Raw genomic sequence first — 25,225 nt, 5'->3', positions numbered from 1 at the left:
GAAGCAGGCTCCCTGTAGGGAGCCCGATGCAGGACACCCATCTGGATCCCAGGATCACGCTCTGAGCCGAAGGCAGACACTCAACCACTGAACCACCCAGGTGTCCCTCTCTCTCAAATTAATAAAATATTTAAAAACAACAACAAAATATGTCACAGACACAAAGTAAGCAAACGCTGTTGGAAAAATAACGCTGATGGACTTTGAAGCAAAATTAACACAAACCTTCAATTTATAAAACACACAATATCTGCAAAGTGCAGTAAAGAAAAGCACAATGAAACAAGGTATGCCTGTATAAACGCCTGTGTCTCTGCGTCTCTCTCCTTCTGTGTCTCTCATGAATAAATAAAATCTTTAAAAAAAAAAAAAAAACACGTTTGTGAACTTAGATTAGGCAACAGGTTTTTTTTCCTTTTTTTTTTTATTTAGAAAAAACTGGCTTATGACACCAAAAGCATAGCAACAAAAGAAAAAATAAATAAACTTTATCAATATTAAAATTTATGTACATCAAAGCACTTTATCTGGAATAAAAATATGACCCACAGAATAAAAGAAAATACTTGCCAATCATATCTGGCAAAAGTTTGGTATCCAAATATGTAAAGAACTCTTACAACTCAAAATTTTTTGAATGTGCAGAAGGTTGTACAACATTGTGAGTGTACTAAATGCCCCTGACTTGTACTCTTTAAGATGGCTAATGCTCAGTGTTTATTATATGTGAATCTTCCCTTAATTTTTAAAAATAGACAAAAATTTTGAATAAATATTTCTCCAAAGAAGGAAAATTGGTAGTAAGCCCATGGAAAGATGCTCAACATCATTGGTCATTAGGGAACTGCATTATCAAAGCCATAATTAGATATTTCTTCATATCCACTAGGGTAGCTGTCATTAATTTTTTAAATCTTTTTTTTTAAGATTTTATTTTTATTTATGATACACACACACACACACACACACACACACACACACACACACACAGACATAGAGACACAGGCAGAAGGAGAAGCAGGCTCCATGCAGGGAGCCCGACATGGGACTCGATCCCGGGGCTCCAGGATCACGCCCTGAGCTGAAGGCAGCGCTAAACTGCTGAGCCACCCGGGCTGCCCTATCATTAATTTTTTAAAGGAAAATAATGGGGTACCTGGGTGCCACAGTCAGTTGAGCATCTGACTCTTGGTTTCTGCTCAGGTCGTGATCTCAGGGTTGTGAGATGGAGCCCCGTGTCAAGCTCTGCATTCAGCAAGGAGTCTGTTTGAGATTCTCTCCCTCTGTCCCTCTTCCCCTCATGTGCACCCTCTATCTCTCTTTAAAATAAACACATTTATTTTAAAAAATAAATGAAAAGGAAAATAACAAGTGTTGGCAAGGATGTGAAGAAATTGGAATCCTCCATAGGTGGGACAGTAAACAGGTACAGCCACTATGGAAAATAGTTTGACAATTCCCCCCAAAAAGTTAGACACTAAAGATACCCAAGAGAATCAAAAATAACGTATTTGTATGAAAACTTGTATAAGCATGTTAACATTATTTATGATAGAAAGTGGAGATCACTCAAATGTACCTGGTGAATGGATAAATGAAATGTGTTATATCCATATAGTGGAGTATTATTTGGCCATAAAAAGGAATGAAGTACTAGTACATATTATTACGTATGAACCTTAAAAATGTTACGCTTGGTAAAAAAAAAAAAAAAAAAAACAGACACAAAGACCACATATTGTAGGGTTCCATTTATATGAACTGTCCAGAACAAGCAAATCCAAAGAGACAGGAAGCAGATTAGTGTTTGTCAGGGGCCAGGGTGATGGGGAGTGGAGAGGGACTGCTAATGGGTTTGCAGTTTCTTTTTTGGGAGAGCGGAAATGCTCCGGATTTGGAGAATGGTGTGTATAACACTGATGAGAACTGGTCATTTTAAATATGTTGCAACTGTAGAAAACAGATCTGCACCCCATTTGTTGTTGCTTGTTGTGGTTTGTTAGTGTTTCTTGTTTTGTGATTTTTCTAAACTCTTTTTGTAAAGTCTGTGTCCTCTGTTGTATGCAGACTGATGAAATCTGTTCCTGTTAGGTGATCAGCTTGTGTTTTGACAGTTTCCTTAACTACCTAGGGCCAAAAAAAGAAAAAAAGAGAAAGATCCTCCCAAGATTCTCCAAGTCTTTGCAGATTGGCTGTGTGTTGGGGCCTTCCAATGCTTAGCCAAGCCATTTGCCACTCACTCTGCCTTAGCCTTTGCTTCCTGCTTGCACCCAGCCTGAAGGCCAGCCACAGATGAAGCCTAGTGTTTTTGAAGCACGCATCCGACCCAGATGGCCTGGCCTTTTCAATTCCTCAGTATGTGTGGAGACTTAAGAAAGCTCTTATCCTCTATGTATCTCCTTTCCCAGACTCTTCCTGACCCAGCTTTTCCTTCTGTCTATTGCTCATTCTGAGTACTGTCCCTTGCCCCAAACTATTACACAGCCAATACTTGTACCTTTAAAGGTGTTGACCATAAACAGCTTGGGAAGCTGACCCCAGCCCTGGTATCCCTTCACATCAAACAAAACAAAGACGAGCCCTGTGCCAATCCATCAGGGGTCACCAGACAGGTCAGAACCATAAATACAGATTTTAAAAAATACGTTTCATGTATTGCTCTCTCTGTGTCCTTGTGGCTGCCAGAATTCTGGGGTGTAACGGATGGGAGACAGGCAATTTAAAATGCCGCAGTGCTTTCTTTCTTTTCCTTTTTTTTTCTTTTTTCTTTTTTTTTTTTTATTTATGATAGTCGCACAGAGAGAGAGAGAGAGAGGCAGAGACACAGGCAGAGGGAGAAGCAGGCTTCATGCACTGGGAGCCTGACGTGGGATTCGATTCCGGGTCTCTAGGACCGCGCCCTGGGCCAAAGGCAGGCGCTAAACCTCTGCGCCACCCAGGGATCCCCCACAGTGCTTTCATACCATAAAGCAATAGCTTCTTTCTTCACCTTGCCTTCCTCTGATTGTTATACATTTTTGGCTAGATTCCAGAGTTATATAAAAATGTGATTCTGATGGGTTTTGCCAGTTTATTAGTTGTTTTTCTGAAGGGATGGGTTCCTAAAATTCTCTATTCCACCACTTTTTCAATGACATCCCTCATAACATTGTGAATATACCAAAAACCACTGAATGGAATACTTTAAGGAGGTAAAAATGGTAAATTTTATGATTTGTGAATTTTTACCTCAATAAAAAAAAGTGTAATGATGGATTAAATAAAGGTATGTTAGGTTTATAGAATGGCCTTAAAGTACATTTAGAGAGGCAGGCATTAAAATGGGAAGACATTAAAATACCTTAGCTGGGCAAAGAAAGGTGTTGGCGGAATCGAGTAGTAGAATCATACACACTTGAATCAGATGGAAGATGAAGGTCACCTATTAGTGAATATCTGGGATAGAATCAGGTCTTGAGTCCCAGTCAAAAATTGCTGGATCATTAAGCAACCCTGGTTTATTAAGGAAATGTATCAGTTAGCTATTGCTGTGTAACAATTGCTGTGTAACAAACCACCTGAAGACCTAAATTTAAAAACAGAAACTATATTACTGCTCATAATTTGACAGGTCAAGACTCTGGACAGGATCCAAAAGAATTGAAATCAGGATCTAAAAAAGATAACAGCACTTCACTATTGATTGCAGTACTATTCACAATAGTCAAGAGATAGAAATAACCTAAATGTCCATTGATAGATGAATGATAAAAGGATAGGTTGACGTATACTACAGTGGAATATTATGCATCTTTGTAAAAGAAAGACATCTGGCAATATGTGACAACATGGATAAACCTTGAAGACATAATGCTAAGTAAAGTAAGTGCTATGAGCTAAATGTTTGTCAGCATCACCCCCCATTTATATGTTAAAGCCCTAATCCCCAACATAACGTTTTGGAAGTAGGGCCTTTGGGAGATCATTAGGTCATGAAGGGTCACGAGCCCTCCTGACTGAGATCAGTGCCCTTATAAGAAGGGATACAAGAGGGGGATAATCTCTGTCTGACATGTGAGGATACACTGAAAAGGTGTCCATCTGTAAACCAAGAAAAAACTCTAAGCAGGAACAGAATCAGGCAAAACCTTGATCTTGGACTTCCCACCCTCTAGAACTGTGAGAAATGAATGTTTACTGTTTAAGCCACCCAGTCTGTGGTATTTGTTAGATCAGCCCAAACTGACTAAGACAGTAAGCCAGTCACAGACAGACAAACATTGCATGATTCCACTTCTGTGAGCTTCTAGAAGTCACGGGTACCAAGATGGTTCCAAGATGGTTCCAAGGGCCTGACTTGCCTAGGCCTGGCCTTGGGCAGCAATGACCCTAGACTTCTTTCAGCCTTCATAGTTCTCTATTCAAGATTGAGACCTCAGAGGGGTACCTGGGTGGCTCAGTTGGTGAAGCATCGGACTCTTAATTTCAGCTCAGGTCATAATCTCAGGATTGTGAGCTCAAGCCTCATATTTGGCTCCATGCTGAGCACTGAGTGTGGAGCCTCCTTAAGATTCTCTTTCTCTCCCTCTCCTTCTGCCCCTGCCTGCCTCAATTCACACACTCTCTCTCTTTAAAAAAAAAAAAAGAAAGAAAGAAAGAAAGAAAATTTAAAAAAAAAAAAAAAAAAAGAAAAAGATTTGGACCCCAGAGAGAGTTTCTGACCTGCTTGGCTTGGGTCAAGTTTGGGTCATAGGCCCATCATGGTCCAGGGGAGGATGGAACACTCAGAAAAACAGTCCCAACAAGACTGTACAAGGGGGAATTAGGGGCAAGGAGAAGTGCTCCACAGCAAAATCAGGATGCTTTTGCCAGAAGAAAAGGAACATGATGGGGTGAGCATCACAGATGTCTGCAGACTAAGAGTTCTAGAGCCACGTAGGTTTGGGACACCTGGGGTGGCCAAGAGGGACCTGCCTGTGAGAGCCCCTAACTTGTCAGTGCATTATGGGCCTCCAAGCAGTGGACTGAGGATCCAGTGTTTCCCAAACTTATTTAACTACCCTTTCAGCTCTGAGATCCCGTGAGCCTACAGGAAGGACATGGTTTCTGCTTAATTCAGTCTGAGAAGAGACACAACAAAAACACATAAAGAGATGGAGAAGGACCAAGGAAGTGCAACTCGGGCTATGAGAGCCATCTTGGGAAGAAGTAGAAGCCAGTTTCCTTGGGTCCCTCGGATGCCCCCAGTGTTGAATTGTTTTTATAAAGTGAAATGAACAAAAGTCAGTTTCCTGTCTGGCCTGGTCCTTTAGTTGGCTTCTATTGGCAGTCTGGCTCTAACCAGGGGCTTCAGTGGGGGCTGGCGGGTCCCTTGGAGGTAATGTGGGCCAGTATTTACATTTTCCAGACAAGGACACACACATCTGATGAGGGGAAGAAACTCATCCAAGGTCATGCAGTGACGAAGCAGCAGAGCTGGAATTAGAACCCGGCTCAACGTCCTTCCTTTATTCTGCAACACTGAACCTTGCTGGGGCAAAGTCAAGGACAGCCATGGTGGTTTCCATCAGCAGACACCCACTCCCTCCTCCTACCCTCACCCACAGCCCACTACCTTCTTAGCTGTCTAGGCCCTCAACATTCCAGGGGAGAGGGAAGAGGGGACAGAGGGTTGGCTTCCTGCCTTACTGTGTGCTAATGACCTGTCTTCTGGGTGGACTGCAAGACCATGTTTGTCTTGTTCACTCTTGATCTAGCACCCAGCCCAGGCCTTGAAGAACTGGCAGCTTTCACAGGGAGGGTGGCTGGGCGGGAGGAAGCTCTTTTTTTTTTTTTTTTTTAAGATTTTATTTATTTATTCATGAGTGACACAGAGAGAGAGGCAGAGACACAGGCAGAGGGAGAAGCAGGCTCCACTTGGGGGGCCCCACACAGGACTCGATCCCGGGTCTCTAGGATCATGCCCTGGGCTGAAGGCGGCGCTAAACCGCTAAGCCACCGGGGCTGCCCATTGAATAAAGCAGGAGTTGTAAAAGGCCAATCCTGGGCAGGGAAGATTCATATTTGGCTAAGATAGAACATTCTTTGGTGTTTCATGGTGAAGTAACGCTGGAGGGTGTGTGTGTGTGGGGGGGGGACATAGTATAATGTGGTTTAAATGCTGAGGCAAGTGCTCTTTGACCCAGAAGTCCTCCTTCTAAGAATTTATCCCAAGGGAATAATCCTCATAAATGCACAAAAATGCATGTACTTGAATATTCGATCACAACGGTGTTTTAAAAAAAAGAAACAGCCTGAGTATCCAATAATGGAGAAGCAATGATATAAAATATGGCACATCCAAATGAGGAGTTATTTGGTATTTATTAAAAATGATGGATTGGGGCGCTGGGTGGCTCAGCCAGTTAAGGGTCTGACTTCAACTCAGGTCCTGATCTCAGGGTCCTGGGATCAAGTCTCCAGTTAAGCTCCCTGCTCCCGTCCCCTGCAACTCCTGCTTTCTTGCTCTCGCTCTCTCTCAAATAAAATCTTTTTAAAAAATGAATTAAATATGCCTGATGGGGGAATGTGTTTATAGTATCTTAAGTAAAAGAACACGTTATAAAACAGATTATAATCTCTCTCTTATAAAATAAACACATCGTCATTCATATCTGAATTTATGGACAGAAATTGGTTTTACAAGAACAAGAAAAAAATTTATAGGAACAAAATGTTTGTAGTAGTTAGCTCTGAGTTTTAGAATTACAGGTGGCTTTTCTATTTTGTGGTGACTGTCATCCTTTCTGTCATTTCTTCATATTTCCTAATTATTGTACAATGAATATATGTTTGAGAATTGTCTTTTAAAGTTAAAATAAGATGCCATGCTAAAGAATCTGAATCTTATTTTTAAGGTGACGGAAATTAAATGTTTATTAAATGAAATAATTAAAAATAGCCTAAGCAAATTAGCCAGTTTAAAGAGTCTCATTGAGAACCCTTCCCTTCATAGGAACATGAAGACTCCATTGATTAAAATAGCCAATAGTATCCCCACCTGTGTTTTCTTTTGTAAATTCTGATTTCTGAATGTTGCTTGCCTGTACAGGGCTGCAGTGAGTCTGTGCAGTAAGGTAGAGCAGGGCAGGTTTGGGCTTCATCACGTGACTAGTGGGACAAAGGACAGTGCCTTCTGGAAGTGTCCAGCTCAGGGCAGTGTTTTGTAAACTAGCATTGACCTTGGGTAGTAAAACTCCAAGAGGAGGTCTGGGGTGTGCTTTGTGGTGGATGTTTCTCTGGTTTTGTTTTGGGACAGCAAACTGTGGGGCTTCATCTGTGCCTCCGGGGCCCTTTAGCTTAGACTCAGCTCAAATCTGCTCCTCTGAACTTTCTTTACAGGAAAACTTGATCGGCGCCCTTTTGGCAATTTTCGGGCACCTTGTGGTCAGCATTGCACTTAACCTGCAGGTAAGTCTTAGTTGCTAGCACTGTCCATCTGGGGGCTCGGTGGCCAGCACCGTCTGTCTGCGGGCACGGTGGCCAGCATCATCCACCTGCGGGCACGGTGGCCAGTGCTGTCCGTCTGGGGGCAGAGACACAGCCAATCAGCCGGGAGTCTGGTGCAGTCCCCAGCTGTCCCCTTCTGTGGGATGTTGCTTCCTCCACTCCTGGGCTGCGCCCTAGGACAGTACCTTGTGTGATGTTCCAGAATCTTTCTTGATTCTTTACCCTCACGTCATCCCCCCATCACCTGTCAAGTCAGATGACAGCCCTCTCCGTCCCTTAGAAGTCCCTGGGGTGCCCTGGAGCAGCTGAGCCCACTGGCTTGTCTGAGCTGGCAAGCAGCTGTGGTTTGGAGCAAGCTGATAGACTGAGGAGCTCCTCGGGGCACCTCGGGAACTGCCTCACCTGGTATATAGGTGTAACTGGGAAGCTCTGGGTGTGAATTGGGTAGCAGCCCTCGTGATTAAAGCCCCTGGGGCAGCTTTCAGCCAGAGGGGGAAGGGAGCCAATGGATAAATGCCCCAGGCTTCCAGCCTCTGGTAGCTTGGTTCTGAGCTGAGTTCAGGGGTTTCCCAGAGGGTCCCCAGTGGGATGAGCCCCATTGCCCAGGGCACTGACTCCCTGACTAGTGCACCCTCCCTTCTCTGGCTCACTTTCCCACCCCCTTACTGTGCCTCCTGGAATCACCTCCCAAATCAACTGCCTCCTCCCAAGTCCTGTCTCAGGGACCACTCTGGGACACCCAGACAGAGACTTGACACCTGCAGACAGGATAAGTCCTCCAGCACCCTGGCCACCTCCTCTCTACTGGTACTATTCCGTTTCTAGTTGTGATAAAGTGCTCTCCCTCCCTGGATCAGAGACATGAACATACATGGGTACCTGGTACATCTCGGCTCCCTCGCACGCACATGTGCCAGAGTGGTCCTGTGTGTTTCTGAGGCCACATGGTCTCTTGGCCACTTGTCTGGTTCATGCTCTTCTTTCTACGACTGGTGTCTCTGCTTCTGCATCTGCTTCCCTGCAGCCTTCATCATGTTCCCTCCCAAATGGCAGCTGTGGTTCTCTAAGCCAACATGACTGCCTTGCTCTCCTTGGTCACCACCCCATTTTTTGTGTCCCAAGGGCACATTTCCAGAACAAAATCTATTGGCCATACTTGGGCCGAGTATCCACCTGAGGGAGGGCAGGGTCCACTAATACCCTGGGCAGCCCAGCGGAGCTCCCAGCTCCTCCAGCATGGGGTCTCGGAGGCATTGCAGTTAGAGGGAGACACTTAACCTGAAGCCGGGTGAACATGGGCATCCTAGACCCCGGCTCCCACTCCAGACTGCATGCTTCTGTGCTTTGCACTAGAAATGCACATCTCCAGGCCTCTCCCACACCTCCCCTGAGATGGAGACCTGTATTTTTTCCACAGCTTCCTGGGGAGTTTCTGAGGCTTCCCAGCGCCAGTTTGAGAACTGCTGTCCTTAGAGTGACAACCCAGTATTGAGATGGCAACTGCTTGCCTCTTCTCTGAACCAGGACCCCAGAAGAAAACCTGACAAATCTTCCCAAATAAAAGTGTATGTGGGGTTGGGGCGTGTAGATTTAGGATGCATACATCATAGCATCTTTTACCCAATTATCTGGTCAAATTGCTTTCTTTCTCGGATTCTAGAAGTACTGCCACATTCGCCTGGCAGGCTCCAAGGATCCCCGGGCCTATTTCAAGACCAAAACATGGTGGCTGGGCCTGTTCCTGATGCTGCTGGGGGAGCTGGGCGTGTTTGCCTCCTACGCCTTCGCCCCGCTGTCACTGATTGTGCCCCTCAGTGCCGTCTCCGTGATAGGTAAGACCGGGCGCCCTGCCATCACTCCCTGGGATCCTCCTGCCTTACCAGCCCCATACTAGTTCGACAAAGCAGCTTTTGCTTAGTAATGTCATTAATACCTCGAAAGGGTCCATATACACGGGCCCTGTGCTCAATGCTTTGCAGATATTAATTCTTCTCATCCTCATTTTTGAGGGTGATACTGTCATTATCCCCATTTTACAGATGAGGAAACAGGGGCACAGTGGGGCAGGGCTGAGGCACAGGATGGTCTGTCTCCCTAATCTGTTTAAGATTCAGAGAGTCTATCAGAATTGCTTTCTATTTCTCCTGAGGAAGGAAGATATAAACTTGCACCTTTCATCTGAACAATGTCAAGATAACCCAAGCTTTCATAGGGTTCAGACATCTTATAGCTCTAACAGATGCCCATTCAGCTAATTTCCTGATCTTTTTACATCAACTGATTCCATCTCCAAAGCATTGTTCACGTTCTTACCTGCCATTTCTCTGTGATTTCTGCAATCCCAGAACCAGTGTCTTAGAACTTTTGAACCAATGAAAAGTCAAAGGAGCTTTGATGTCCATGTTCCACATATCAAGTAGAATTAGGGAAAAAAAAATCTTCTCTTCTTAAATAAAAAATGTTAATAGATTAGTGAACGTAGGAGCGGGGACAGTGAACTTGAGTTGAAATGTTTCCTTCCATTTGCTTGCAGGCCCCACACTCTCTTGAACTCTTCCCTGCTTTTAAAGGGGAAAGTGGTATTTTGGGTAGTAGTTTTCTCTTGGAGTTCAGAGAACCTCTTCTGTGGCGCGGATGTGTACAGCAACCACACGCCCCTTCCGGGCCCATGGAAGACATCATCAATCAGAGTGTCCCTGAGTGAGAATTCTCAGAGATTCAAGCAGTCTCACCACTTACTAGGACTTGGCAAAGAACTGGAAACCTATTTGCTTTTTCCGATCCTATAAAGAGTCCGTCTTTTTCTTGACCAGGGTTTGTACCCTGGCAGCCCACAAAGATGAGTGAGGTCCTCAGACACACCGTGTTGTTTTCCACATGGTGTTGTTTTAAAAGCTGATCTGATCAGAAAGATGAGGGTCCAGGGGAAAGAGGTAACTGGGTGACAGGCATGAAGGAGGGCACGTGACGGGATGAACACTGGGCGTTATATGCAACTGATGAGTCACTAAATTTTGCCTCTGAAACTAACAACACAGTATGTGTTAGCTAAATGAATTTAAAGGAAGAATTTTTTTTAAATTTAAAAAAAGGGCTGCCTAGGTGGCTCAGTGTTTAGCGCTGCTTTCAGCCCAGGGTGTGATCCTGGAGACCCAGGATCGAGTTCCGCATCAGGCTCCCTGCATGGAGCCTGCTTCTCCCTCTGCCTGTGTCTCTGCCTCTGTGTGTGTGTGTGTGTGTGTGTGTGTGTGTCTCATGAATAAATAAATAAAATCTTTAAAAAATAATAAATAGATAGATAGATAGAAAAATAATAAATAAATAAATAAATAAATAAATAAATAAATAAATAAATAAATAGAAATACAACATAATCTGAATGCCTTTAGTTGAGGCAGGTAGCCATCCCCAGTCCCGGCCTTCACTTGCTGTCCTCTCTAGCCTGATTTATTGTTGTATTAGTGTATTAGTGAGAAAGTATCAAGGTTCACTGACCTTGGAGAAGTCACAAGAACCTCCCCTTACAATGAGAAATAGGTGACCGAGGGACTAAGTGCTTTAAATATTTGCCTCTGAATTGTAATAATTTAGTAATTCAAATAATCAAATTCTTAAAAATAAGAGACTGGAGTTGAATGATGGGTTCTCAGGTATCAGCCACTAGAAATTAAGGGACCCTCAGAGCTTTTTCAGACACCCAGGAAAAAAAGACTATTAAAAATAAATAATTATTCAAGTAATAACCACCATTTGTTAGGTACCTATTACTTATCAGTCACTATTCCAGGTACTTTCATGATAATAATGGCTCAGTTATGGAGCAGTTACTGTGTGACACATGATTGACGTGCATTATCTCATTTAATTGCCCTTATAACCCAGAGAAGGAGGTGTTTTCAGTGGTGTGCTGATGAATCAACATTCAGAGAGCGGGAGAAAAATGGGAGAAGAAAAAGAGGATGAGGCGGTGGGAGAAGGGAGGGAGCGGGAAAAGAAGAAAGGAGCAGAAAAGTAGGAAAGGATAAAAGGAAGACCTCATTTGTAGTGTTTCTGATTTATATGGCGTAAAGACCATAAAGACTGTCGCCATGGCCACTCTCATGCCACAGCGGTTTCCTGACTATTTAACCAGCAGCGAGCAGGCCTGAGCTGGATCCAGACTGAGACTCACATGTAGTGACACCTGAGGACAAACAGCCGGAAGAGGCAGAGCTGAAATAGGCCTCCAGGTCGGTCCACAGTGACTGCCAGCCCCATCCCCCAGGGCAGTGACCAGGAAGTTTGAGAGGGAGACAGAAGAGCCAGGGCAAAGTGTCAGATAGTCATGGCAATGGAAGAAGCTAGAGTCCTGGCCTCTGGCAGTCCTTACCAGCTGCATGGTCCCAAGTAGATCCTTCACCTCTCCTAGCCCCAATGTCCCGTTTTTCAAATGGGAATAATAACGGCATCCACCTAGATGGGTAGATGTGCCAGAAATAGCTGTCACACTGCAAGCACTTGACACCAGGGCTCCTGGACTTGTCAGAAATCCTCAGGAAGGCTCAGAGAGGAGCCTAGGACTGAGTTTTGGGGAGTAGGAGGGAGAGGTTAGGAAGTACCTAGGTACAAAGCAAATGAGTTAGCCCTCGGGCCTGCCTGGGTAAAGGGACTCCATTGAACTGGTGACAGCCTCACTTTTCTTTTCCTAGTGATTTTTCTTTTCTTTTCTTTTTTTTTTATAGCTAGCGCCATCATAGGAATCATATTCATCAAAGAAAAATGGAAACCTAAAGACTTTCTGAGTAAGTTCAGCAATTTGAGCCCCTGTTCTTAATTCTGTGCTTGTGCTATTCGTTCATTACAAAATGAGCTTACCCCAATTTAGGGGTGCCTGGGTGGCTCAGTGGTTGAGTGTCTGCCTTCAGCTCAGGTTGTGTTCCCAGGGTCCTGGGATCAAGTCCCACATTGGGCTTCCCATGGGGAGCCTGCTTCTCCCTCTGCCTGTGTCTCTGCCTCTCTCTGTATGTCTCTCAAGAATAAATAAATAAAATCTTTAAAAAAAACCCAGCTCACCCCGATATAGAGATCCTCTGTCTCCTGCTCCCCTCTGTGTTCTATACTCCACCCTCATCAGGCTTCTGAGAGCTGGGTTTTTAAATCAGTATTTCCCAAACCTGGTTACACAATAGGATCATCTGTGAGACTTCTGAAAAAGGGAATTTATTTCATTCCATTCCATCAATATTTATTGCGCATCTATTGTTGGGATTTTAGGAGACCTGATAAAAGGCACTTTCTTTACTTAAAATGAGTTCTAAAGCAAATGGGAAACAAAAACATGGAGGTCAGAAGTTATCATTATTACTTATACAACCTAGATTAGAACATGCAACTTAGGCATGCAGCCAGATGAACTGGCTCACACAGCCAGGTTTGGGAACCACTGTTCTGATCATTGGTATAGGATAAGAGCAAGACGGGGCCAGGAGGCTAAAAGAGAAAAGAATCTTACACTGAAAAAAGCAGACCTACTGCTCAGCAAATATATGATGCCAAGACCAAAAGACTCAGAGTGATTTGCAGTAGTCCTGATGGCAGAGGGTGGAGTACAGGGGTAGCTAGGCTTGGGGCTTTGGCCCCACAAATAGTGTCTGACAGGTCTATGGAATACAATATTAATAGTATTTGGACTGGTCCCTTGGGGCTAGGTTAACTAGGAGATGGGAAATGATAAGCTCATTTTTATAAGGTACATGGTAGGCTCTGAAGGTTTGCTTGTGAGGTTTCATTATATTTGGTTTTTTTATATTGCCCAGACAGTAACTTTTTTTTTTTTTTACGATTTTGTTTATTTATTTGAAAGAGAGAAAGAGATAGCAAGAGAGAGCACAAGTGGACAGGAAAGGGAGAAGCAGGCTCCCCACTGCGCAGGGAGCCCGTTGCAGGGCTTGATCCCAGGACCCTGAGATCATAACCTGAGCCTAAGGCAGATGCTTAACTGACTGAGCCACCCAGGTGCCCCGCCCATAAAGTGATTCTGGCTTTCAAACCTTCCCCATAAAATGTACTCAAACCACAGTGCAGTAGCAGAATGGTTACCATGAAGGAGAAGAAAAAGGCAGACTTACTCTGATACACTCCCAGTGGGAGTGGAAATTGGTGCAACCAGTTTGTAAAACCATTTGATAGTAACTACTAAGCTGAACGCCCATGTATCCCCTGACCCAGGAATTCCTGCTCCAAGTTTTATAACCCAACAGAATTTCAAATAGTATGTTTTCCAAATGACATGCACAAGGATGCTCATAGCAACTTTACTTGATATAACTCCAGGGAGTATTTAAACACCCATCAGCATCAGAATGGATAAATTGTGTCACACACCATACAGGCATGAGACACCTACCCTCCACGCCAGGATTCAGATGAATCTCACAAACTCACAAACATAGGTGAACACAGACGCAAGAAACCATACAGTATGAGTCCACTTAGAGAAAGTACAAAACCAGGCAAACTGTCAGTGCTGGTAGAAGTCAGGGTCATACCCCGGTGCTGCGGCCTAGTGACTGGAAAGGGGCACAAGTGAGGATGTTGGGGTCCTGCTAACGTTCCCTTTCTTGATCTGGGTGCTGGTTACATGGATATGTTCACTTTGTGAGAATTCATTGAGCACTTTTTAGTATACATGCCACATCTCACTAAAATTTTTTAATATTAAATGTTATTTTTTTAAATAACAATAAGGGAGGTGACCTGCTATTTTGGGTTTTTCTTCACTTTAAAAATTAGATTATCATGTGTTGCCCTAAAAACACATCCAGGGGATCAGGGGGTGCCTCCTGAGTGGCTCAGTTGGTTGGGCATCTGCCTTCAGCTCAGGTCATGATCTCAGGGATGGAGCCCTGCATTGGGCTTCCTGCTCAGTGGGCAGCCTGCTTCGCCCTGTCCTTCTGCTACTCCCCCTGCTTGTGCTCTCTTTCTCTCTGTCAACTATATAAATAAAGTCTTAAAAAAAAAAAAGAAAGAAAAAAGAAACACATACGGGCCTGAAGCCTACTTCTGCAGTGAGCCTGTGATAGCCTCCCTCCTTCCCCCACAGGGCGCTACGTCTTGTCCTTCGTTGGCTGCGGTTTGGCCATTGTGGGCACCTACTTGCTGGTGACATTCGCACCTAACAGTCATGAGAAGATGACGGGTGAGAACATCACCAAGCACCTCGTGAGCTGGCCTTTTCTCTTGTACATGGTAAGAGAAGCCACTGGTCCTGCCTGAGATAGCAGGAAGGAGTATCAAGTTGTAGGCTTGGGGAACCTGAGTGTCCAGCAGTAGGGAATTTGAGAGAATTGGGACATATTTCACGGCACTAAAGACCATGCTTTGTGGGAAGTATTCGTTCATGGGGAAATGCTTTTTTCACTTATGTTCTGAGTAATGTCTAAATCTGCATAAATAATATAATTATAGTTTTTAGAGATACTGCAGGTATGTAGATATGATGTAACCCTGAAGGACTGGGTGAAAACATAGAAATCCCATCCATAGTTGTCTCTAGGAGCTGGAATTATGATTGAGTTTTCATTCCACCTTTGTCTTTATGCATCATCTGAAATTTCTACAGTGAGCATGTAAGACTTTTATGGTAAGAAAAACAGTTAAAATTTTAAAAAGTCATAGATGTGTTATTTATTTTTTCCGGTATCACACAGCTGATAGAAGCTGATAGAAACACAGGAGACACTGGAAACAGTCTCCTAGACTTTCAGCCCCAGTTCTGTTCCATGTTAGGTCTACAGATAAACTGGTCAAGGAAGCACGTAAAGTATTTGATCCAGCTACTGCTACATATTCTTGTTCCGTGCCAGGCACTGTGCAAGACACTTTCTTACATATCGTCCCAGATTCTCCCAACCACTCTATAAGGTAAATGTTTTTCTCCCTGTTTTATGGATGAGGCAACTGAAGCTCACAGAGGTTGGCTGACTGCCCAGAGTCCCCAGGAGAGCAGAGCTGGATTCAAAGCTGGCTTCAGGGCCCACCATCCTTCACCATGGTCTGGTGATGAAGGTGATCACTGTTGTTGCTCTGACTTAAGCAGTCTGGCACCACTCTAAAGACTGAGAAGGTCCTGTTTTCTTAGTTGGCTCACAAGGCAGAAGATAGATTTCCCCAGGATTGGAACTGCATCATCTCCTGACCCCTTGCCAGCCCCCGCATGCCCCTTTTGGGCATGGAGACATGGCTATAGGACAGAACCAGAGAGCCTCCGTCTTCGGAAAAAGCTTAATCCCGGAAAACAGACTTTCCTCTCAGGGAGGCCTGGGCTACAGTCTGTTGTGTGCTGTGTGGCCTTGGCCATGTCACCTAGTTGGAAGCTCTGCCTCCTTCTTGATGAGCTGGTGCAAGTCACTGGACCAGGACTGGCACCTTGGCACCTGGTAGATGCGAGGCTGTGTAGAAATCAGCCAGCACTTGGCAGATGCCCAGTGACCAACTCAGTTTGTCTTTCTTCCTTGTGTCGGGCTGTACCTGGACTCGGGGTGGGGGGAGGGGGGCGGGGTAGGCGGGGATCACTGTTAAATTGAATACAACCTGAGGAAGTGTCGAAAGCAAAGTCCTTTTATTACTTGTCACCAGTAAGGAGACAGGCAGGTAGCTGTCAGAGCACTGTCTCCTCTTGGGGTTAGAGCAGGAAGCTTTTATGCAATGTCCTGGGGGCAGCAGCAGCAGCTTGATACACTGAGGAACTTAGACATTTTCTGTTACTTAGGCGCTTTGGTTCAACTGCGCATGCTTAGCTGGTGCATACATCACCATATGTGCAAAAAATGGCAGAAAACCCCTGTCATAGGCTAAAGGTAACTTGAGGGCAACTCAGGAGACTGCTGTGCAGGCACTGATCTCCAGTGCGGCTCCTACAAGAGATATCCAGTGGAACCCCTGGCCAAACCTCTCCCTGGGGGGAGCTGTTTGTTCACACTGTTTCCCTGCCTCTGTCCCTTCCCCTGCTCCCTCCCCCTGATGGCTCTCAGCCCTCTGATTGAGCAACTTCTGTTGTACCCCATTGCTGCCAGCTGGAGAGATTTGGCCAAATCAAATTCAGTAAATATTTATTATCTGCTAGGTGCCAAATACTGCGTATATCAGACGGACGGTAGGTACGCTTGTGAGCATAACGTCACAGAGAGTGGAGAGAGTTGTCCAGTCACGGGGTTGTACACCTGAAACTAATGTGACATTGCGTGTCAGCTATACTTCAAGAAAGAAAGACAGGAAGGAAGGAGGGAGGGATGGAAGGAGGGAAAGGGAGGAAGGAGAGTAGGAGGGAGAGAGGAGGAAAAGAAAGACAGAGGGAAGGAGGAAGGAGAGGAGAGAGGGAGGGAAGGGAGGGAGGGAGGGAGGGAGGGAGGGAGGGAGGGAGGAGACACGCTCCCAGAACTCGAGGATGCATACACAGCCATCCTGCCGTAGAAGGCCCAGCGCTATTCCAGCACCACATTTAAGCATCATGAGGAATGGTTGGAAAACCAGGCCTCCTTAGCGCACACTCGATGGTTAGGAATGTTGATGAGCAACTCATCTACTCCATCGTGTGTTCTGCAGCAATTAAAGATAATTATGACACCGTCATAAAATACGAGAATTGTTTTTGGTGACTTAAAACAGCCCAGTACAAAACTGTGCATCGACTATGATGATGAATAGATAAAACACGTTCACTGCAACAAAGATGGGAAGGAACAGGAAAATGAAAACAGCTGGTGTCATTAATGGTATCTAATTATGAGGAATTTAAAAACTTTTTAGAATGCCCACTAATGTTTCTGCGTTGGTTTTCATGATAAAGAAACTCCTGTGGGAGGTTGGGGTAGGCACTTGGAGCTGAGCCCCATCAAGGTTTCCTGCTGTCTCCTGCTGGGTGCTGGCGCTGGCCTGACTTCGAGCCCTTAAGGGGTAGCGAGGAGGGTCTTTAAGGCAAGGAGGGAACACTCTCTTCACAGTTGCAGTGATTCTACTGACTGAGCCCCTTCTAATCCCCGTTTCCTAGGCCTCCTGCCTTTAGGCTTTGTCGCTTTTGCCTGGTGGGAAAGTGTACAGGCCCAGGAGCCACACCTTCCAGGTTCAGATCCAGCTCTGCCCTTTTGTTGGCTGAGAATTGTGATAGTGCCTGCTTCGTAGAATTGTTCTGCTGATTGAATGAGCCCTAGTACGGAGGGCTCTGTATTTAAAAGTATTAGCTGGGATCATGGCCCTGAAAACTAAGAATCCTTATCTGTCTTTCACGGAGGAGGTAACTGAGGTTTGAGCAGTTAAGCGACTTACCCAAGGTCACACAATCATTTTAGAAGCAGATCCAGTATCCAACTTGGGCCTCCCTGACTCCAAATGCTCTTGTCTTTCTACCCTACCGAGCCACACATGTTGGAGGCTTGGTTAGGGGATGAGGGCGTGTATACCTGTCCACTTAGACCAGGGAGCTCCTCTGCTCAGTGAACAAGTGTCTCCCTCTTTGACCTTCAGTTTTAATGGGATTACCACAGAGCAACAAAAGCAGGAAGAGACCTTCTCAGCCCAATGGATCCTGGCCATCTAAGATGAGATGGAGGGGGTGCGTGTGAGGCCAGCATATCACCCCCAAAGCTCCAAGGTGAACTCCTTGTTGGTGTTACCCAGGGAAGGTGTAGAGTTTCCCTCCAAGTGCATTCAGAGTTCCCTCCTTTTCCCCTCGGGTGTCGATCAATAGTTTGGGAAATGCTGGATGTATCAGCAGCCTTTCAAGTCTGACTCTCAGCATAAACTCCCGCGCAGCCCACCAGCATCTCCCGGTCTTGCCCAGGTCCTCGGCCCCCTCCCCGCTGACCGCCCCGCTTGCTGTTTCGTCCACAGCTCGTGGAGATTGTCCTGTTCTGCCTGCTGCTGTACTTCTACAAGGAGAAGAACGCCAACAACATCATCGTGATTCTTCTCCTGGTGGCCTTACTCGGTAAGTGGGGGTCTGAGGGATCCAGGTTTGCCACCATCAGGGGACGCCACGAGGTCCCCGCTGACCCGAGGGCCTTCCATCAGTTCCTTCAGTTCTGTAAGGCGGCTGACTGCGTTCAGTGTCCTTTGCTCAAATCCCGAGAGTCCCTTAAGTGCCAGGGACGGTGCTGGAAACCAGGCATGGCAGTGAATGAGCCAGAGGGCCCCCCGGCCTTAGGGACGGGGGCTCCGGTCTGAAGGGAGGATTGGCCCTCAGGCAAGTAAACAGATGCAGAGGTGCTAGGTGAGTCGGGGCAGTGAGGATGCCGGTGAAGAGGAGGGAAGCAGAGTAAGGGTGGGGTGGGGCAGGAGTCCTTCCAGAGAAGACAGAGGCAGGGCAGGCCCCAGCAACCCCGCCCTTGGGGCTCCAGTGAACCTGTTAGGCTGGGAACGAGTTCTGGAGTCAAAAGCAGGAACTGAAAAAAAAAAAAAAAAGCAGGAACTGCTTGTGCTCCCTCACTTTTTTGCCTTTTGCCTCTCCTTCCAGAGGGATGAGTTCAGTGTGGCAGATGGCTCCTCCATCAGACTGAGGCGAGGCCTGGCCCCGCACGGGGTTTGATACGCTAACTAGAGCTATGAGAAGTGCTCATGCCTCCCAGCGAAGAGGTGGGGGGAACCCCACTGCTGCCTCCTGGGGACTCTGTGGCCTCAGGCTGGTGACTCCTTCCCGCGTAAGCCACACTGTCCTCTAAAACTAGGCACAGGAGAACACCCAAATCTCAGAGGGGAGAGCAGGCTTTAGTGAGAGGGGCACGAGTGCCCAAGACATGTGGTGGGTCTTCTGTCCTTCCTATACCAAGCCCCCACTCCAGTGACAGGCCCTCAGCCACTCCAGTGACAGACAGGGGCCATTGTAGGACAAGATTCCATTATTTTGATTTATTTTTTAAGATATTTTATTTATTTATTCATGAGAGACATGAGATAGAGGCAGAGGGAGAAACAGGTTCCCTGCAAGGAGCCTGATGTGGGACTTGATCCCAGGACCCTGGGATCACAACCTGAGTTGAAGACAGATAGATGCTCAACCCCTGAGCCACCCAACTCCCTGATTTTTTTTTAAACTGCTCTATTGAGATATAATTTACATACCATAAAATTTACCTCTTTAAAGTATACAGTATAAATAGAATCCTATAATATGTGGCTTTTTTGTGACTGGCATCTTTCACCGAGCGTAATGCTTTAGAGGTTTGTCCCTTGAGTAGCTTATATCGGGGGTCCATTCCTTGGTGATTTTTCAAGAAGATTGGAAGGTCACGGTCCCCAAAGTCCTCCCTGGTGAGTAGGAAGGCCGGAAGGCTCTAAGGGCACGCTCCTTCTGTACCCTTCTCACTAACAGAGACACCCTCATGAAAGTGTCTGTTGTAACTACTGATGTTTGGAAGCTGTCATCTAGGTCCCTGGGCGGTCCAGAAGCCACTGTGTGTGGTGGGCTGTTGGCAAGAGGGAAAACCAATAGAAACCGAGAAAAATAGGAAAGCACAACATTTCAGCCGGAATGAGGGGCTTCATTTGTACCTGTACTTGGGGGTGGTTTCTCTTAACTCCTGCTTTGGCAGGGGGTTCTGACGATTTAGTTAATCATTTCTGCACCACTGAGTAAAGCAGTAGCCCCCACAGTGAGGTGAGCAGTGATATTTCCTGCATATTTTTATAATGTGCAAATCATACAAGTACAGTATTATATGAGTAGCCCTTTAAGATGCACAAACACGAATATTTTGAAAAGTATGTGCATGCATGTGCATAGGGGTAGGATTCAAAAACATTCAGAGACCTCTGTCTCATGAAATATTTTTAAAAATACAAGTGAGTGAGCATTAAAAATTTTTTTTTTAATATTTTATTTATTCATTAGAGACACAGAAAGAGCCAGAGACATGGGCAGAGGGAGAAGCAGGTTCCCTACAGGGAGCCCAATGCGGGACTCAATCCCAGGACCCCAGGATCATGCCCTGAGCCAAAGACAGACGCTCAACCACTGAGCTACCCAGGTGCCCCCCAATTTTTTTAAATAGAGAGAGAGAGAGCGCTCTTTACACACCACATGTTTTTTTCCCTGTGATTGCCATGAGAATGATACTCAAAGGAAGTTCATTTATCCATTTAACGATTCTTTTGACATTCCAGGCAAAGCGCCGTCTCTCTGCTATTCAGAAACTTAGACTCAATGCCTTTTCTTGCTGGAGTTCAGAGGTGACATTTGGAAGCATCTGTTGGTATTTTGCTTGCCTCTCTTCTTGGATGTAGCACAGAGCAGGCAACTCATGGAAGGAGTATGAGATCTGATGCAGATGGCATCTTCATCATCACCAGGGTGGCTCCCTCCATTTTTTTTACCAAGTCCTTAGGAGTCATAAACTGACTTCCAGGGTGTAACTCCCTCCCTTCGTCCTCGTTCACCTTCTGCAGGCTCAATGACGGTGGTGACAGTGAAGGCCGTGGCTGGGATGCTCGTCCTGTCCATACAGGGGAACCTGCAACTCGATTACCCCATCTTCTACGTGATGTTCGTGTGCATGGTGGCTACTGCTGTCTACCAGGCTGCGTGAGTGGCAAGTTCTTTTCCTGCTGGGCCTCTCCTCATGGGTCTCTGCCCTTTCTTGGGCCTGATTTCATGTGTTTTTGAAGCTGTAGGGAAGGCAAAACATGTAGACACAGCCTGTCACCAAAGTTCAGCGTCTACTGTAGAGAGAGGGGCCACTGATTTGCTGAGTTGTCACATGGAGGGACTCTGTGCAGCTTGAAAGACAAAGCCTGGAGTGGATGTGTTTTTCTCTCTGCCTCAAACTGTGAGAAGTGCGAGATCAGAGGTGCCCTCACTTCCCCTCTGCTCCAAGGCAGGCATCTGTTTCAGGGACTCTAGAAGAAGCTGTGCAGTCCCCATGAGGCACCTATTTGTCCGCTAGGTGGGAAACAGCAAGTTGTCATTTCTTGTCCTCAAAAAGTCTTCCCCAAGAGTGAGATGATCATTTCTGTCTCAGAACTGGTAGTCCTGAGGGTAGGCCTGGGCCTTGTCCCCATCTGAGACCCAGTGCCCAGCAGAGTGTCTGAGAGAGCCCTGATGGCCCTGCTGCACAGGGCTCAGTGTGGCACACGAGGCTGATTGATCCTGGGCAGGGCAGGCCCCAGGCTCTGGTGGCCTGGGCTCACCGTCCTCCAGCAGTGGCCTCGAGCAGCTGTTGGAGTGACCACTGCTGTGGGGGTACCAGTGGAAGCTGCTCACACACCCCACTTTCACATGAACTTAAACTCATTTGACCCCCACAAAACCCCTTTGAAGCAGATGATACCATCCTCATTTTGTGTTTGAGAAACCAAAGGGGCAGGGCAGAGGTGTGAACCCAGGCATCAGGCTCCCCAACCCACGCCCCACACCCCTCCACTCCAGGCCTCTGCCTCAGCTTCTCTAAGATCAGATTCCTTGTCCACGAGTGAGAATAACAACAGCCCCTTCCTAAAAGAAGCATGAAGCTCTCAGAGCTGTTCCCAGGATAACCTCCCAAAAATCTCAGCCTCTTTTATGATTATGAAACTATTATTATATTGATTATTACTGTCCTGAGTCCTATACAGAGATTCTGGTCATCACCCCTGAGCCCACCCAGCACCGGGCTCTGTGCTGAGCACTCCAGGGTTACAGAGGTGAATCCAACTCCTGGGGAGCATCTCACTCACCCAGTCAGCACACATCCACACATCCACCGAGGGCCTCCTGTTGCCAGGCCCATGGGCTTCCCGCACACAGAGGCAGGACCAATAGTCACCGTCCTTGGGTCTCTCCTAGTCCTGTAAACAGACAAGTACAATGGAGTGGGAAATACGTCACTGTAAGGCAACTAGTAGTAATACCTAAAATGCTACACAGAGGATGAACAAAGAATATATTCTGAAATGAGGGATTGTGTATCCTAGATGGAGAGAGTGGGAATGATTCTAATTTTCTTTCTCCCTTTTTCCTGCATTTATTGTAGTGAGCACATGATTTTTTCAGGAAGAAGAGTATTTGTTTTAAAAAAAATGATAACAAAAAAAAAATAATGACAGTGACAGGCAAAATGTGATAAGTGCTGTATGAGTTTTTTGGACTGTTTGTGAGAACAGGATGGCCCTTCGTAGGGGGTTGGGGACACAGGGGACACTGATGTGAGGACAAAGGCATTTCAGGTGACAAGAACCACATGATAAGAGGTGTGAGGCCGGCAGGACATGGCCGCTGTGTGGGGAACAGGCTGTGTGTCCAGGGGAAAATGGGAGCAAAGTGTGGACCCAGGACCCAGAGATGCAGTGGGGTGGCATCCTTCTTTCATGTGCTGTCTTCATATTTCAAGCTAAGCCTACTGTCACCAGCTGTCACTTCAGCCTTTCTGACACGCCCACTGACCAGAGTGTTCTTGTATTGAAGGTTTTTAAGTCAAGCCTCACAGATGTACGACTCCTCTTTGATTGCCAGCGTGGGCTACATTCTGTCCACTACCATTGCCATCACAGCAGGTAAGGGTGGTGACTACTAGATTTCCATCTCCTACCCTAGCAGCAGGGACGTTACCCCAATGTGGTGGGATGAGGCTCTGTCAAAAGGCCAGTTCTGCCGACATGTTTTACCTGTGAGAGTTGTATGTGTCTTCAGAAGAAAGTACAGAATTTTGACCCAGAGAGACCTGGGTTTGCACACCAGCACAGACATACAGCTGTGTGGCTCTAGGAAAATCACTTAACCTCCTTGAGCCTTGGTTCCATGTTCACGAAATAGGAGTAATAACACTCACCTCCCAGAATTGAAATATGTGCAGTATGTATCTGGTACAACTTGTACAAGATTTCTTTCTTTCTTTTTTTTTTTTTTTTTAAGATTCCATTTATTTATTCATGAGAGACAGAGACATAGGCAGAGGGAGAAGCAGGCTCCCTGCAAGGAGCCTGATGTAGGACTCGATCCTGGATCCCAGGGTCAGGACCCGAGCCAAAGGCAGGCGCTCAACTGCTGAGCCATCCAGGCATCCCTGTACAGGGTTTCTTTAACGATTTTTTTTTGCCACCGTCTACTAGCTCCACTGACTAAGTGACCACAGATTTCTTCTCTACAATTTCTAGAGGTCATGACATATGAAGCATCTGCAGTGTAATAGGTGCTGGGTAACCTGTCATCATTTTTATATTCCCCCTTTCTTCTACTCCACCCCTACTTTTTAGATGGGTAGAGTAGCTTCAGAGGCTGCAAGCCTATCAGAATGTATTGGTTTTTAAAGAGCAATGAAGACTAAAATCTTTAAAGTGAAAAGACCAGTAAGAGCCAGTGTGCCTCCCTTTGAGGAAAGCCTGGCCCTAAAGCCGTATGTTTTACAGTGCGTTTTAGACAATCAGTGCCCAAATCCTGCTCACAGAGGCAAGAACAAGATAGGCACATGGCCTTCCAGGGCCTGTGCTGTGAGCAGTACTGCGGATCCAGTGGGACGTTGACCCAAAGCAGCCAGAAAGTGGACCCAGTGTGAAGATTTAGGTCATGGTCAAGACCCTGAGTCCAGTCAAGGTTGAAAGGAATAGCCAATAGCACAATGGAGGCAGAAGCTGGGTGGGAATCAGGAGCTGAGGATACACCATGAAGCCCCTAGAGGTGAAATGAGTCCAGATAGACACTGGCTACAGGGCAGTTGAGGGTCGCAAGCGCTTGTCACTCTAACACCATAGGAGCAGGCCTGCAGGCCTGCCATCTGCTGACCATGCAAGGTTAGAAGGCTCTGATAGCTTAACACGAAGCCTTGCTTTTCCATCTTAAGAAAGATGGGAGAGGGACGCCTGGGTGGCTCTAGGGTTGAGCATCTGCCTTTGGCACAGGGCGTGATCCTGGAGTTCAGGATCGAGTCCCACATCAGGCTCCCTGCTTGGAGCCTGCTTCTCCCTCTGCCAATGTCTCTGCCTCTCTCTCTCTCTCTCTGTGTGTGTGTGTGTGTGTCTCTCATGAATAAATAAATAAAATCTTAAAAAAAGAAAGAAAGAAAGAAAAAAGAAAAGAAAAGAAAAGAAAAAAAAGAAAAGAAAAGAAAAGAAAGACTAGAGAGTGGGGCCTGGGTCACTCAGTTGGTTGAGCATCAGACTCTTGATTTTGGCTCAGATCCTAATCTCAGGGCCCTGGGATTGAGCCCCTCATTGGGCTTCCTGCTCAGCACCCAGTCTTCTTAACAGGTTCTCTCTCTCTTCTGCTTGCCTTTCCCTACCCCATTCACTCACGCACACACGTGCACCCTCTCTCTCTCTCTTTCCCTCTCTCTCTCAAATACATAAATAAACCTAAAAATAAAAACAAAAAACAAAAACCATGGGCGAAGGTATGTGTAAAACGTGGTAAATAAGGTCTGCAGTTTATTTCCTACAATGTTTCATTAGGGGAGGCTGGGTGCACAGTCCATGCAAACTCCCTATTTTTGTGAGTCTAATATTATCTCAAAATAAAAAGTTTTTTTTATTTTTTAAAAAATTTTTTTTTAATTTTTTATTTATTTATGATAGTCACAGAGAGAGAGAGAGAGGCAGAGACACAGGCGGAGGGAGAAGCAGGCTCCATGCACCAGGAGCCTGATGTGGGATTCGATCCCGGGTCTCCAGGATCGCGCCCTGGGCCAAAGGCAGGCGCCAAACCGCTGCGCCACCCAGGGATCCCTCAAAATAAAAAGTTAAGAAAAAAAAGATGAAGGTAAGAAGGGTATAGAAGGAAAAAGAGAAGATAATCTGTCCCCTTAAATGGCTTTTATTCCAT

The 25,225-nt window shown here is 46.0% G+C and overlaps 1 protein-coding gene across 1 annotated transcript in view; it reads left to right on the top strand.

Annotated features, from left to right (window-relative positions):
• NIPAL3 (NIPA like domain containing 3) overlaps nt 1-25,225 on the top strand; it is a 53,298-nt gene that overhangs the window by 15,921 nt on the left and 12,152 nt on the right. Inside the window, exons 3-9 of the mRNA XM_041766573.1 lie at nt 7,360-7,428; nt 9,128-9,299; nt 12,189-12,248; nt 14,549-14,694; nt 18,334-18,430; nt 20,884-21,019; nt 22,877-22,965. Of these exons, the coding sequence (XP_041622507.1) occupies nt 7,360-7,428; nt 9,128-9,299; nt 12,189-12,248; nt 14,549-14,694; nt 18,334-18,430; nt 20,884-21,019; nt 22,877-22,965 (769 nt within the window). The remainder of the gene's footprint in view (nt 1-7,359; nt 7,429-9,127; nt 9,300-12,188; nt 12,249-14,548; nt 14,695-18,333; nt 18,431-20,883; nt 21,020-22,876; nt 22,966-25,225) is intronic.

This window comes from Vulpes lagopus, chromosome 8 (genome assembly GCF_018345385.1).
Source record: "Vulpes lagopus strain Blue_001 chromosome 8, ASM1834538v1, whole genome shotgun sequence".
NCBI lineage: Eukaryota > Metazoa > Chordata > Mammalia > Carnivora > Canidae > Vulpes > Vulpes lagopus.
Note: the sequence above shows the minus strand (reverse complement) of the source record. Positions and strands in the feature narration are given on the sequence as shown.